The 15,208-nt window shown below is 37.8% G+C and overlaps 1 protein-coding gene across 1 annotated transcript in view; it reads right to left on the reverse strand.

The window, feature by feature from the left end:
- Window positions 1–6,346: 6,346 nt before the first annotated feature.
- The window catches only part of syt3 (synaptotagmin III), a 45,792-nt gene continuing 36,930 nt past the window's right edge, over window positions 6,347–15,208 (reverse strand). Inside the window, exons 11-13 of the mRNA XM_065278277.1 lie at window positions 11,897–12,026; window positions 11,541–11,631; window positions 6,347–9,194 (exon numbers count right to left, since the gene is read on the reverse strand). Of these exons, the coding sequence (XP_065134349.1) occupies window positions 11,545–11,631; window positions 11,897–12,026 (217 nt within the window). The 3' untranslated portion in view covers window positions 6,347–9,194; window positions 11,541–11,544. The remainder of the gene's footprint in view (window positions 9,195–11,540; window positions 11,632–11,896; window positions 12,027–15,208) is intronic.

Here is a 15,208-nt window from a genome sequence, read left to right on the forward strand (position 1 = left end):
TTAAAAGAGAAATCAGCTGAGTAAACAGTAGATGTCACCAAAGTCAAACATCAGCATAATAAATAATGACTCTGACAACTCAAAACTGTGTCGCTTTCATTTTATGAAAAGAAAATTAGTCCAATTAAATTGTAACATTTAAATTACAGTCTAATTTATACACCCTGCTGTGTAAAGGTACAGTCAACCCAGCCCACATGAAAAATACTATAGTATAACAGTTAGTAGAATTTACTTTTGTAAACATGTCAGTTGTAGTATATTATAGTAATTATTTTAATAAGTATAGTATTATTAACAAAAGTTAATGAATATACTGTAATGAACACTATGATATAGCATACTATATAGGGTGATTTCAGGTAATCTAAGACAAATTTGCAATTTTGACTTCATCGATTAGATCAATACATTTTACTTTTCTGAAATCCCCAAGGTGTTTTCTAACCACACCAGAAGAACGAATGTAGATATAAAACCCAGAGAAGACATGCCACATCTTTCAATTTTTGTGCCAAAAAAAAAAAACAGATAATCTGGGACAGGTAATTTTGTAATCTGGGACTTATTAGGCCTAAAAAAGCCTATTCACCATACTTTATGCATGCCAAACACTATATCACCAATTTTAAAAAGCATTATGAAAAATAATGAAAAGTAGCTACAGAAATCTCACTAAGAATATTTAGGCTATTCCAATATCAGGAAAAATAATTATAATCTTTACACAGGATTTAAGTGTTTACTCATTTAAAGTAATTTAAAATTCTATTACAATTGCTTCATTTGTTTAAAATTGTATTAACATAAAAAATTTACTAAAATGTAACTAAAATTTAAATGTGCTCCTTATGGTATATTTTAGCCTTTGTTTTTAGACTTAAAAACAAAACTTTATTTCTAAATGCATATTCCTCCATTTAAAGACTGTCCCAGATTACCCAAAGCATGCTGTCCCAAATTCTCATTCGTATTAGATACTGTGGGACAAAAAAAGTTACAAGTAAAATTTCAACACTAGCCTACATATTTTGTTGCTTGAATAGATCACAAACATAATTTGACAACAATTAATTTTTTTATTAAAAAAGATCAACCTAGTAACTCTGCAAGCATGTGAAAAAATAGGTCATTGAAATGTGGCTTCCCTGTGATGTCAGAAGAGGATAATACCGCCCCTTAATCTGCACTATGATATTGCCATTTAGTGCAGAGATCAGCTCATTTGCATTTAAAAGCACACACCCAAAAACGGCACATTTTTGCTCACAATTTTAACTTGCTATAATAAATTATCTAGGCTATATGCTATTTTAAGCTAAAACGTATTCTGAAGACACCAAATATTTATTTTACATCTTAAAAAAGTCTTGTGAAATTAACATGAATCTAATCAGAATCCTGTGGAATCACCCCAATGAAGTCATCCATGCTAGAATTACAGTAAGTAAAAGTTATGAATAGCTACATTTCTTTAAAACCGAAAAAACACACACGTTTTAGGTGCCTCAGATTACCCGAATTCGCTATTTAGGCCTACTATATTAGGTTATGATTTTTTTTTTTTTAGTTTAGCCTACTCGTAACCGTGGTAAGTTGTTCTGTACTTCACTGAATACCGTAAAGAGCCAGACAGATAAGTTATTGTTTCTGGGTCGGCGCGCAACCTGTTTCATGTCCTCATTGCTCTTTACTGCAAGAATGTGCATAATTACTCAGACGGTCTCGAGCGATCCAGCAAGCTGTCAAAAGAGAACAGCGTGCCGCGAGCTAAGCGGCCCCGAGGCTCGCGCGCACTCGTCTGCCAGCAATAGAAACTACAGTATTCTCCAGTGGCGAGCAGCGCGCTCCAATACAAAGCATCAAGTTCTCAAATGTAAGATCTTCAATAAAATATTGCTTATTAAGAGCTATAAGTTTGTCAGACAATTATTGAAAGTTTTTTGTGATCTAGGGCGGTTTCCCGGACAGCATGGACGGACTGGGGCTAAAAAACAGCCCTGGACTTTTTCCCAAATAGGCCCATCATCCGGCCATTCGCCCCTAGCCGTGCACAACAGACACAAGGTCCTGATACTATGCCACAATACTGTCAGACTATTAGACAAGGATATTTAATATTTTGTCCATGTCATATTAAACTTTGATGTATAATAAGGCTGTGAAATAATGAAAATAGCTAGGCCTATTAATTTTGTCTGTACAGCTTTCACAAACAACCACCAGGTCTTTGCCAATTCCACAATACTAAACACATATGAAAGACAAGAAAAACTGTACTCTGATGGAAGACAGACAGAAAGTGCAAGATTTTTGGTTAAACTAATATTTGGTCAATTATTTAGCCCCCTTTCTTATTAGCACGTTTAGAGTGGTTGCAATGCATGCCTGATATTTACCCGTTTAATTCAATACCTTAGTCTTCATTGTAGCAGAAAATGTGAGCTCACTACAACCTCTCATATACAATAAAGTCAATGAAAGAAATGAAAACCAATGCAATACGATTAATGTCCACCCACAGACTGTTTTTAAACGGGGTTGGATAAATATTTTTTGCTTTGATGTGTGTGATTTTGGTTAGATGACAGTTGGTTGTACAGTAGGTTACAGTTTGACAAGAGTTTACAGTTTGACAAAAGCAAAATGTTTTGTTTTATTGCGACTGTATACAAATTTAAGCAAACACTTTGCCGTTTGAATTATGTCCCATATGAACAAAATGACAGAGTATGTATTGTTTTTATGTTTCCACTGTTCAATCGCGCCCGCGCCTCTCTCTCTCTCACACACACACGCGCGCGTGCGCACACACTCACATCACGTCTTTCTCTAACACTAGTTGCGCATTACGTTAATTTTCACGCGAGTTTTATTTATTTTTATATCGTGTATATTATATTATAATGTCACGTGTCCTGCTACTACTGGCACTTAGCTCTTGCTGATGTGAAGTTAACTCGGTCTGTCCCTCATCATGACCAGGCTGTGGATGCTCAGGTTCGCAAACATAGACGCTCGCGAATTCCGGGAATCCGTGCGTGGACCAATCACGACTAGTAGGCCGACTCTTCTCCCTCGTTTTTTTTACACGTAGCAGCATATAAGTGATCGTATTAGTGCCTCTGCTGTTGGCTGTTCATATTTATTATACTTTTTTGCCATCGGCCGGGCGACGGCCCTCCGTTGAACGGCCGTTCTGGACTTTTCCAGAACGCACAGATTGCCAATCCGTCCCTGCCGGACAGGACTTAGTATGGTCCCAGACTTAAATAAATGAAAGAGCTGGCCAAAATGCTGGCCTCAAAATGCACACAGGTAATGTTTTAATAAGGCATGTTTTTTTAAAACTAGTTATATTTTCTAATTAAACTAAGGCCTAGTCCTGGCTTAAGATGATCCCTGTCTAGGACCCCCCCCCCAGTGTCCAAACATATGATCTTGTTCAAATGCATCAGTGCTCTTATAGCCACATTCACCTCCAGCAAGTGTTCTTTTGTGTGGTGACACAATTTTGGAAGCGGTTTTGTTCAGTATTTGTGATCTGGGGTGGCCAGATAAGGAGAGATATTTAGGAGAGATTTTAAAGAAAAGCTTATATAAGACCTGTACAATGTTTTTTTTTACTTTATGTTTTTTGATCTGGAGCTATGATGAATAATGAATGAGTTGATACACTAAAGTAATTTCTATTGACTAATGTTTGTCAAATGTTTTATCATTAGTCACCTAAATAACAATAAATAATGTTGGTAAAGGATTTCAGCACATTACATTAATTCATACTTTAATAATTAAAAAATACAAATTAGATTAACACTAAAATTACACACATTATTGTATTGCAATAATGATACATCCACACACATTGCTTAAAATATTGCATACCCCATCAAATTCAATGAGAAATTCTCTAAGACCATACATGCCATTCTGGGCTTTTTTAGAGATATCAAATGTTTTGGAGTTTGGCCTTGACTTCGGCCTTGACTTCATTTCGTCTAAAAATGTCTGACAACACGAATAAAAGCATTATATGGAAGAATGAACATTTTGTAATTATCACTTGAATTTGATTTTCAAAGTAGGCCTAGTTATTACCCAGGGCAAATCTCTGAAGCAGAATATGATTTTTTTTTACAAAACAACATTTTTGTACACATCTTATGTAGGGATAAGGAGAGGCTCTTCAGTTCAAAAACACAAGCTATTGCTGAAACATCAGATATTCCTGTCAATTCTAATTATGTTGTATTCCGTGTTAATACACTATTTAAGATTTAAATGCTAGGTAGAACATTTTCCTCTTCTTTACATAACGTTTGATTCATGTTTACTATTTCTGCATCAAAGCATGTTACCTGTATACATCTATTCAATTAAACCTCCTATAAACTGTTCTTTAAAAATGCTGGGTTGTTTTTAACCCATAAGATAAATATGGACAGTCACAGAATGTTAAAAATTACCCAGTGCTGGGTTGTTTCAACACAATTGCTGGGTTATTACACCCATGGTTGGGTAACAACAACCCAGCATTGGGTACCTTTTAACCCAGTGTTGTGTTCTGTCCAATAATTACTTTATTTATTAAAAAGAACATAAGATTATTTTTAGCTGTATAAAAAGAAAAGATATTAATAAATTATCTACTGTCATGAAGTCAAAAAAGGGAAGTAAAAATATATGTCCTAAAACATTTGTTCTGCACACACAAATGTAAATGCTTTCTAAAGTCAATGTAAGAAAACAAAATTACTAATCCCCCTATAAGCCAATTTATTGTGTTTCTAAAGATCTGCCCCTTTAATTGTCAAAAGGACATGTTTAAGCTTTATAACTCTTTGCATCACCCTGAGCATTTATCTGGTCCGCTTATTTCAAATTCCAACAGGATGTAGGACTTGTTTTTAGACGTCCGACATTATTCTCAAGAGATGTGTCCTCCAGGTGGCTCTTACTAAAACAGGCAGCCTTACTGGCCCTCTCTGCTGGGAGACAGAAGCCATCTGGAACTCACAACAGGCAACCTGAGTGTACACGCCCATATACACACCACCAGTACTGGGTCAATGGGACTACAGCATAATAGACTCAGTATTTCACATTAAAGCAAATGGGTTTGCCTGCGATCAATGCCGCGGTCACAGGTGAAGAAAATCAGGTGATGCACATCATGCACACACACAACAAACAAAAAAACACATAAGACAGCTAACACAAATATTTGTATCGCTCCGTTGTGTTGGATAACGAACCCTATAAGACTAATGAATGTTTTCTCAAAATAGTCACGGTTGTCAGTGCAGAAATGAACAGCATCCTGAAATGAATGTGTTCACCCGCTGCCAGCCTGCGAAAATGAACATAGCATCCACCAATACAGTCACGGCTATTGGCGGTAATGATAATTGCACCGCGCTAATAATTTCACTCAATCATTTATTTCAGCATGATAGAAACATTTCCACACCACGCCCTCTCAAGTTTCTGATCACCCCCTCTCTCCTTCCCTATTCCCATCTCTCTCGGCTCACTGAGCCGGGTGAAATATCTTTCTGACTAAATGATTTTTTTGCACTGTGGGAACGTTGCCATGGAGACTGCAGCTCCCCCGACCCCCACCCTCTGCGTGTAAGTATGTGTAGTGAGGAACCCGTGGTTGTGCTAACTGGTGTGTCCTCCTCAGCAGCGTCGTGCGGGTTCACACTGCAGGTGCACATCACAGTTAAACAGACCAAGACGGCATTTTGTTTCTTTATAAACTTACACACCCGCACACAATCCCGCCTGCACCAACCAAGTCCATTTCATTATACTAGAGGTTCTTTCCTATTGTTTCTTAATCCTGTTTAATATGTAATAATTCCCTGCACCTCTGTTTCTCTCTTCCTGTATCCGTGCATGTCAGTGTGGATTGCTGGCAGAAAGTGCTGACAATGGATATTTTGTGGCTCTCATTAGACTCACGCTCGGTCACATGAACACAGATGAGGACTCTTAGAGCTGGTAAGATGGAGGCACATGAATCAATCGTTGACTTGTGAGTAGATGTTCAGCTTACAAGGGATACAACCGTCAAATGTGGAGAATGAGGTGGAAGGTCTTAAGGGAGGGTTCGATTTATGGGACTGACAGGTTGGATCACAAGTGTGTGTTTGTGTAGCATGTACATGAGGACTGCAATGCTCCACATAAAGTGGATTCATTATAAAGAATTGATGACAGTAGATAAATAAATTACACACAGTTGAAGGGGGAAGGGAGTATGACACGAAAAGCAAAACGTGGAAATGATTCACACTTTACCCCTTACAAACAGTGGGATCACGCAAACACATGGTAGTGATTTTCATACATATGTTTTTATTTCAGCCATCATCGCTCCATCCTTAGAATCGTCTTAATCATTCACATAATCACATCCTCTTAACAGCTTTTGGGGGATTTTTTTCAGTTTTTTATTTTGAACTGAAATGTTCTCGCCCTGAACGCATTTCATTTTTATCTTGCTTTAAGTCTCGGCTTACTCTGAACATATAAAAGTAAACTTTTGAAAGAAAATAAAAAAGCAAACGAACGAACATACAAACCAAAAAATATACCCAGAAACTGTAATACCATTTCAAAGAGGATATACAATATTAACAACATCACTGATCGTCAGTGTTTTCATGATATTGAACAGGTTTGTCATTAGTACTGTTAGTATCAAGTTCATTGTCAGATTTTGTGTTCAGCATCACTTATTAAATTATCATTGCATCAAGTTGACATCATCCATGTTAATATAAGCATGCAAACACATTTCCTCAGGATCATTCAGAATTGCACTGACATAGAGAAACAGAGGAAAGACGGGAGACAAACGCAGAGAGTAATGGGCTGTGGCAGGCAAAAAAAAAAACTACATTTGGGGAATACCCGAAAAGTGAGAGGCGAGTGTTTATGTGTCGGAATAATAAACTGTGAAAACTGATGAAGGGGTCAAAGGTTACTCTATTGGGAACGTGCGTAAGATCTACAGCAGGTGAAGTGTGTTTTCCTCAGACAGGAGCTGGATGGGGCTGTGGGTCGATAGCACATCTACGTGTATGACGGAATCAATGGGCTCTTAGAAAACAACAAGAGCTGATATATGATAACGGACTTAGGACTGAACAAACACACACACACCGGAACGAGTGAGCGCATGTGAGCACGATAGCTCGTTGTGTGGTTAATAATGGAAACGGTGAAAATGTGAGCTCAGGGGCTAGCATGGAAAATAATTATACTGCGATACATTTCATGAGTGTTTGTGATTGGTAATTTAGTATTCCTCTGTCGAGGGGCATGTGCAATAGCATTGGCAGTGGCTGTACTGCTATATTAATAGCTGCAGTGAACCTGGATATCAAGGGGAGGTGAATTAAGAAATGCAGCTGTGTCTTGGTCAATATATTCGAACGAGAGTAAAAGCGCCTATTGTGGGTGTGATATACGACTATACAGAGACGTTTGCATCTTGAGTCAGTTGGTAATGTGATATGTAAACATAAAAAGTCTCCCTCTTTACATCTCTGTTCGCAAGGAATGCTCAGATAGAAAAGATAGTCACATCAGCCAAAAGAGATGAAGAGAACCAGTTTGTCTTTTTTTATCCGTTTTCTTTTAAAGGTCATTAAAAACTTATTTCCTCGACAGCTGCGGCCACCAGGTTTGTCCCCTCTTACACACATAGCACATTTACAAAAAAAGAAGAGCACACCCAACACAAGAACACAGATCAGGCTAGGGACACTTTTCAGTGATTTCGAGCTGGTTAGGGAAACAACAGAGACAGGTCAATACCACATTCTGAGAATTACACCCTGTCCCTACCTAGTGCAACAGATCCTACACAGGAAATAGTTTGTCTAAGACACAGGACAGGTGACACATTTTGATTGTTCAAAACAAGATGTTCCTCTGTGCAGGAGAAAGGACGGGGCGAGGGTCAAGGAAGTGGGGTTGCGAGACGCAAACACGGGGTCGTACACGGGGTCACAGTGACATATACGACACACGGGCATACACACGCACACACGAAGTGACGAGCAAACGCATATCGACACAAAAGAATACTCCCACAGACAAGTAGGTACACGGGAAGAGAACGAAGGTGCGTGTCGTTCCGAAGTGGTCCTCTTGGCAGAGGGATAATGTAGAGCACACACTTCCTTTTTCATAATGAACAATGTTTACAAGAACTAAAAAAAATTATAATATTGCGTGGTATAAAAATAAAATACTATGGCCATATCTTTTTCCCATAGGATACGTTTCCAAAACTTTGTGCACGCGAATCCAAGGTCCATCCGAGTTCCTCTGACAATATTTGAAATCAATCATTGATAGCTCCTTGGAAGAGTTCTCAAAGGAATTCAACTTGCCAGTGCATCCGGGCCGGGGAAACATGTTTTCAAACGCACAAACTGTTCCTTTCTTATCTGGTGCAATAACAATGGTTTGACTTTGGTAAATTATACAAAATAAATAAATGAATTGTTGATCTTAATGAGCTCCAAGCAGAAGGTGATAAAAATGGAAAAGGCAGGGAGACACATTTCAATACTGCACAACGATGCATTCGTCCTTATTCCTCGTTCTCCAGTTGGGAACGGTGATAAAGTAGTCCTCGTCTCCAGAGAGATAGGAAACAGTTGCTAAGGTTCTGCGTTGGCAGAGAATACAACTCCAAATAATTTGTATAGATTAGTTTTTTTCTAGCTACGCACAGACACCCATACAAACTCACACACACATGCACTCGCGCATACACAAAAACATTCGTGGTCCAGAATTGATCAGGTTTCTCACCTGACTGTTTTTTAAGTAATTAAAATGTAGGCTCAGTTTCAAATATCTCAATAAAGATTATTGATTTTTAAAGTGGGAATGTTCGTCATATTTCCCCTGAATAAATTCTATATTTTGACATTAACATCATTCCTGAAGCAATACCATCCATGCCAGAGTTTTTATAATGTGTTCGTGTATGCTTTGTTTCAGTTCTAGTCTGGTTGGTCTCTATATATTGTGTTGGGTCTGCAGGGTTGATTGAAAGGAAAAGCACTAACACAAGCAGTCTCTCTTCTCCGGTCTTGATGAACAATTATTCACAGGTGGAAAAAAAAAGAATGTATTTCTGTTGCTAAAAAGATAATGCTGACCTGAAAATGAGAGAAAGAGACAGAGAAAAACCGTTAGAGGATTAGTGCACCCAAAGAGTCACATAAAAGCAATTCTGCAATAATTTACCCTCATGTTGTTTTAAACCCACATAAAAATATATATTTCCTCTGTGCAAAATGAAAGGGAAAATTCAGAAGACTTCAAAACCGTAACAATGAATTAGGACTTGTGTGCTTTATTCCAAGTCTTACATAAGCTGAAGGCATAAACAAGATACTGAGTATGTTTACATGCACAGAATCAGTGGATAACTATCAATAATCTGCTTATTATTTTAAAAAATTATGCGTTTACATGCAAATCAATAAACCAGCTATGCAGAAAGCTGCATTTATATGGGACTAGGAGATTTGTCAGATTTCTCGCAGACAGACCACAATTTTTTGTTAAAAACTTTCACATAGCATCTTTAGGTTATAAAAACCTAAAAAATTCAAATCCATAATTTACTTTCAAAGACTTATGATAAAAACTGATTCTTTTTTCCACAAAATGCAATAAATCCATGACAAGTTTTTTTTTAAATGCTATAAATCTATTGAATCGTTATATTAATGTGCATTCATCTTTGCCATGTTATATTCATTTAGTTGACTGGTGGTATACACTGATTAAAAATCTAAACATTAAATGGCATTAATCAAAACCTTTACTTTGTCATATTAATAACACTGTCATTGCTACTGTTATACTTAGGGCATCGTTGCTGAACTTTTTTGATAGCGATCAGCTAAAATGTTTTGGTCCTGCTCGATTTTTGTTGGCTTCGAGTAAAATAATGGAAATTTTTTTAAAAGATCCCCTGGGGTCAGTGTGTTAGCAGGACAGACGCTTGATGCTGTCGGGAGAATAAGCAACAGCCGGCCTTTTTCCCTCGCCCGAGTGCCTCATGTAAATTTTTAGATTTTGATGGCTTACGTTTCTTCCCCGCCACAGAAAACCACCACAGGTTTATCAATAACATTAAAGTATTATTTTGTTTTTGTTTGTTTGTTGATCATGAACTACAAAGTAGATGAGGAAAACTAGGATTCTGTGTGTATTCAACGCACTGCCATTGTTGTTTACAATGCGTGGAATGGTGCGCTGTGATTTGTTGAGTGGATTTATTCCATTCCGCAGCGGAGGAGGAGTGACGTTTATCGCGTTTTGGGAAAAAAGGGAGAAAAAATGACAGAATAACACAGCAGATATTGGATTTTGCGTAAGAATTTACTTTTTAATACTGACCTGATACAATACTTTTTTTTAATGCCGTATCCCGTTTTGGAACCAAACACTTTATTAATAACATCAGCTTTTATTTTCACAGTTTGTCTGCCACCTGCTTTAGTCAACAGAGCCTTTTATGCATTACTTTCACACATGGAGACATGCGCACATGAACAAAACTACCATAAAGCTGGTTAGGTGTTTACATGCTACGTGAAAACCAAGTAATGAGCAAAAAACTTCCTGTGCCGATTGTTTTTTGCTTACGTCGTTTATGGGCTTTCCCCGATAAAAGAAAACCGTTTTACGCATTTACGTGACCCCACGTTATCAGTTTATTAAGCATAATCGGCTTAAGAAGAATATTTTCCTTCTAAACATCTAAACTAAATGTATATAGTAAAGAATTCACAAAACAGTACGCAAAAACAAATGGATATCAAACTGTTCTCATCAAGATTCCAGTGTGCATATTGAATGGACATGGTAACACTTTACAATAATGTTAATTAGTTAACTACATTAGTTAACATGAGCTAATAATGAACTAGAGTATTGATTAATCTTTGTTAATGTTAATTTCAACAATTACTAATACTTTATTAAAATTTTGTTAACGATGCAATGTGAACTAACACGAACAAACAATGAACAGGTTTATTTCTATTAACTAACATTAACAAAGATTAATAAAGACTGTAACAAATGTATTGCTAATGGTTTGTTCATGTTAGTTAATACATTAACTAATGTTAACTAATGAACCTTAATCGTAAAGTGTTACCATGGACACTTCTCAATCCCATAGGAACCAGTAGATAAAAAACTATTCAGTTTGTATTCCACAGAAGAGTCGTACAGGTTTTGGGTGCGTGATGACAAAATTGTCATTTTTAGGTGAAGGTGCGCTACTGCTTTAACCATGTAAACACAAAGATCAATAGGTTAAACATGTTTTATGAGAACAAACAGCTCAAGTGAACCGATGTTGATGCTAGTACTCTAGTACATGAATGAAAAGTACTCCAGTCTATCACTTTGATGTATTCTCCCACACAGATCACTTATCTGAAGTAACATTCTGTTTGTGGTGTGTGCGTGTGTATACTCACATCTCTACTCGGAGTGAGGGCTGTCCACCACTATGTGTGGCTTAGGGGAGGCTGTGGCACTCTTTGACACAAATGTGGTTATGGATTTTTCCTAAAGAGATCGACATCAAAAAATAGGGTGAACTCAGTTAAAATTGGTCATTTTTTGACCCACGCATACAATGGCCTACGCATACAATGTAAGTGGGGTTTGAAGATCCGGCAGATTTCAAAATGAAGGTTGAAATCAAGGATAAAGTGAGTTTAATAAGGACATAGCATGCATAGAGGACACTACCTACACGCTATAACACACAGTGCCTATTTATTAATTTTCACACACACACACGCAAACTTCATGTGGTCACGCTGTTTACCTCCACCAGCTGGTGCCAGTGTTCAATAGGTTTGCGAGGATTTGCCAGCATGGCTGTCCAGTGCTCTCTTCCCGGCCCTTCAGCATCACTGCCCACACGGCACATCCCGATCACCTCATTATGACCGATACTGAGAGACAGAAAGAGAGAGAGAGTACGAGATTGAATTAATGCAGTTAGGCTAAGAAATAAGGCACAGACCCACAGCACAGCGCATCCATTACAACAAATGGATGAGATAGAGAGAAAGGAAAAGAGACATGGGAGTGCTTAAGGAGCACAAAGTAACAAGATATAAAAGCAGACCTGATCGGCATCATATAATTAGAAAGACACAGACAGGACACGCCATGTCATATAAGCAACCTGCCCATTAAGACCCACTCAGACACACACAATGAGAGAGTTTTTAATTACACAGACTGAAAGATCACATAATTACACAGACAAACAGAGAGAACAGAAACAGAGAAAGACAGAGGTACATCCCAATTATTGAATTACTGAGATAAACAAAATCAAGCATGAGCACATGGAGCTGTATCAGTCATCTGAGCCAGTCACAGAGTACTGACGGGATGTGGTTTATATGATGTGAACTGATTATACGGATAAAGGGGGGCGAGAAAATGTGGAGAGAAGTGTCATAATCACTTAATTTCCTTGAAAAGTGAGCATGAAAAGCTTCTTGAGTAAAGATAAAGTAACAAGCAAAACAATCGCTTCGGTACGGTTTTTCCAACTGCTGGAACGATTCGGGAAAACAGCCCCCATTTAAAAGCTGAGTGTCATGCCAAAATGCTCAATGTGATTTACTTGGTAGGACATGTTCCTGGATCAACATCCTTGTTGGCCCTGAAACAATCTTACTATTCACCAATGAGATTTTAGAGGTAGGGTTATGCCTCGGATCAGGCACGGCGTCCAACAGCATTAGCCTTAACATTTGTCTATGATTTCAAAAAGGTTTAGAGAAGGGTAGAGGTTTTCACAAAATGCACTCAAATGCAAGTAAGTTTAATGCACACAGGAAATAATATACTGTCATTACCCCCCCCACACACACACACAGGAGTAAATGGTGAAATTATGAAGCTAGTAAGGATTCATAGTGAGGATTTACAGTGAATAAACAAATGTCACTTTATTCCTCACATAAAACTATTTCTCTTATTTCTCTTTATGTTTGAAATCCCCTGGTCCCAATTCATTTTTATTGTATGGATGAGATAGCAGCTCACATATACTGTAACATATCCTTTAGTTTTCGATGTTTCAAGGGTTCAAGCTATTTAATGCATTCTGACTTGTTAACACTGTTTAAGAATGGGATTCCTCATGCTAAACATAGGCAAAGTGTCAAAAAAGCAGTTGCACATATGACGTATGCACATTTCTGTGCCGAATGCACTTTGTCAGGGTTCGTACAAGTTTTTTTTTTCGAAAGTGTAACCATCTTGCTTTTTTTCTTTTATGGGCAATTTCAGTGCAGGAAGTACAGTGGAAGTCCTTATATGGGCAGTTTAACTGGAATAGCGCACACACTAACCAAGGGCTGATAAAAAATCAAAGTCACCAAAAAAGTGTGTTGTTGTTTGTGAGGAAAATGTAAGCTTGTGCAGCTTCCCAAAGAACCCAGCATTATAGAAACAACATATATATATATATTTGTTTGTTTATCCTGGGTAGCAGCAAAGTTTTGCATGTGGGTTTGTTTAACACTGGATTTTGTTGAAATTGGGCAGTCCTAACCAGGTCATGAGAACCAGGCAGTAAGTAAAACTACATCAGCAGGGCTCAACATAAAGGACTGCCTGGTGGCCTGGGGCAAGTGTGCGAGACGTTCGGGCAAGTAAAAAGTACTGTCACATGCTCGATTGGGCAAGTGCTTCACCCTCAGTCACTGAAATATATTTTCATTCATGTATATTATTTAACATATTGGAAGCAGACATTTACTTGGGTAAAACACGACAAAAGAAATGATGCAAAAAAAAGTTTTTCGTTGGTTTGTCTTATATGTATATAATTACATTTGACCTTTGAATTATTATTTTTTAAATATGTGACACTGACATTTTTTTATTGGGGCCAGTGAAATTTTTGGCAGGGCAAGTGAAAACCTGAACCACTGGCGCGACTGGGCCAGTATAAATTTTTTTGGGGTTGAGCCCAAAGATCAGATGTCTGTATTTTGATTGCAATCGGTACGTAAGTGCATATAATGTAAACGACACAAACATCTAGTGAATCACAAGTTATCTAGAGATAGTGGGATATTGTTTGTGTATGTTGCTTGCTCGTGACTCGCGGTATTTGGCTCTTTGGATATATAAAGGATGAAATACTACTCTATAGGTACTCAAGATTAACATGAGATACAGTTAGCAAAAAACGTGTGTTTTATGTGAGCTTTAATTGTAGACGATTAAAGGTGCTCTAAGCGAATTGACGCGTTTTAGACCATAACATTTTTTTTGTTACAAACAGCAAACATCTCCTCACTATCTGCTTGCTGCCTGTCCGCTGATCAAACTGAAAAAAACGCGATCTCTGTAGACAGCCCAGGCTTCACAAACGGCAATAACAACACAGTGGCCAAACCTACAAACAGAAACCATAACAAAGTATTCCAGCCAATAAACGACAAGAAGGATTTGGGGGTGGGGGTTGGGCACGTTCATGAAAGCACGGAAGGGAGGGGGAGGAGTTAGCTACGCTCCGTCTGTTTGAAAACAATTCAAGCGTAAACAAAAACTAACGTCTCGCAGATTCGCTTAGAACGCCTTTAACACTTTCCCCACCATTGAGGAGTAAACGCTTCCCTGCCAATGACAAGTTTTCACAATAATCCATATTTTCGCTATTATACACTAGGTGGTGCTCTTACACAACTTATAAAACACTGAAGCATCCACTAAGGCCAAACAGTAAAAACTCTATATATGTTTTGAGGATCGCTCTGCATCTGATTTTGTTGAGATCTTCGTGTTCCAATAAAATCTTCAGAACTACACATCTTGTTTTAAACTACCTTTTGTTCCTCAATCTGAAGTCAGCACACACCGTGTTTGTGTCCAGACCTGCTGAATTGAATGACCAGTGCATCCTTGAGGGAAATTTAAGTTAAAGGCAGTCTGCATGAAACCAAATATTTCTTCATCTCTAAGAGAAAAACTTTTTGCCTGTGTCTGTGAGATGTCACCTGCAGAAATGTCGGTATAAATACAGAAATCTAAACATATTGCAAAGTGGGTTGTTTAGCATGTCAGATATATGTCAGGAATGACTATTAGAGTAGAGATAGGCTTT

This window comes from Paramisgurnus dabryanus, chromosome 3, assembly GCF_030506205.2.
Source record: "Paramisgurnus dabryanus chromosome 3, PD_genome_1.1, whole genome shotgun sequence".
Classification (NCBI taxonomy): Eukaryota; Metazoa; Chordata; class Actinopteri; order Cypriniformes; family Cobitidae; genus Paramisgurnus; species Paramisgurnus dabryanus.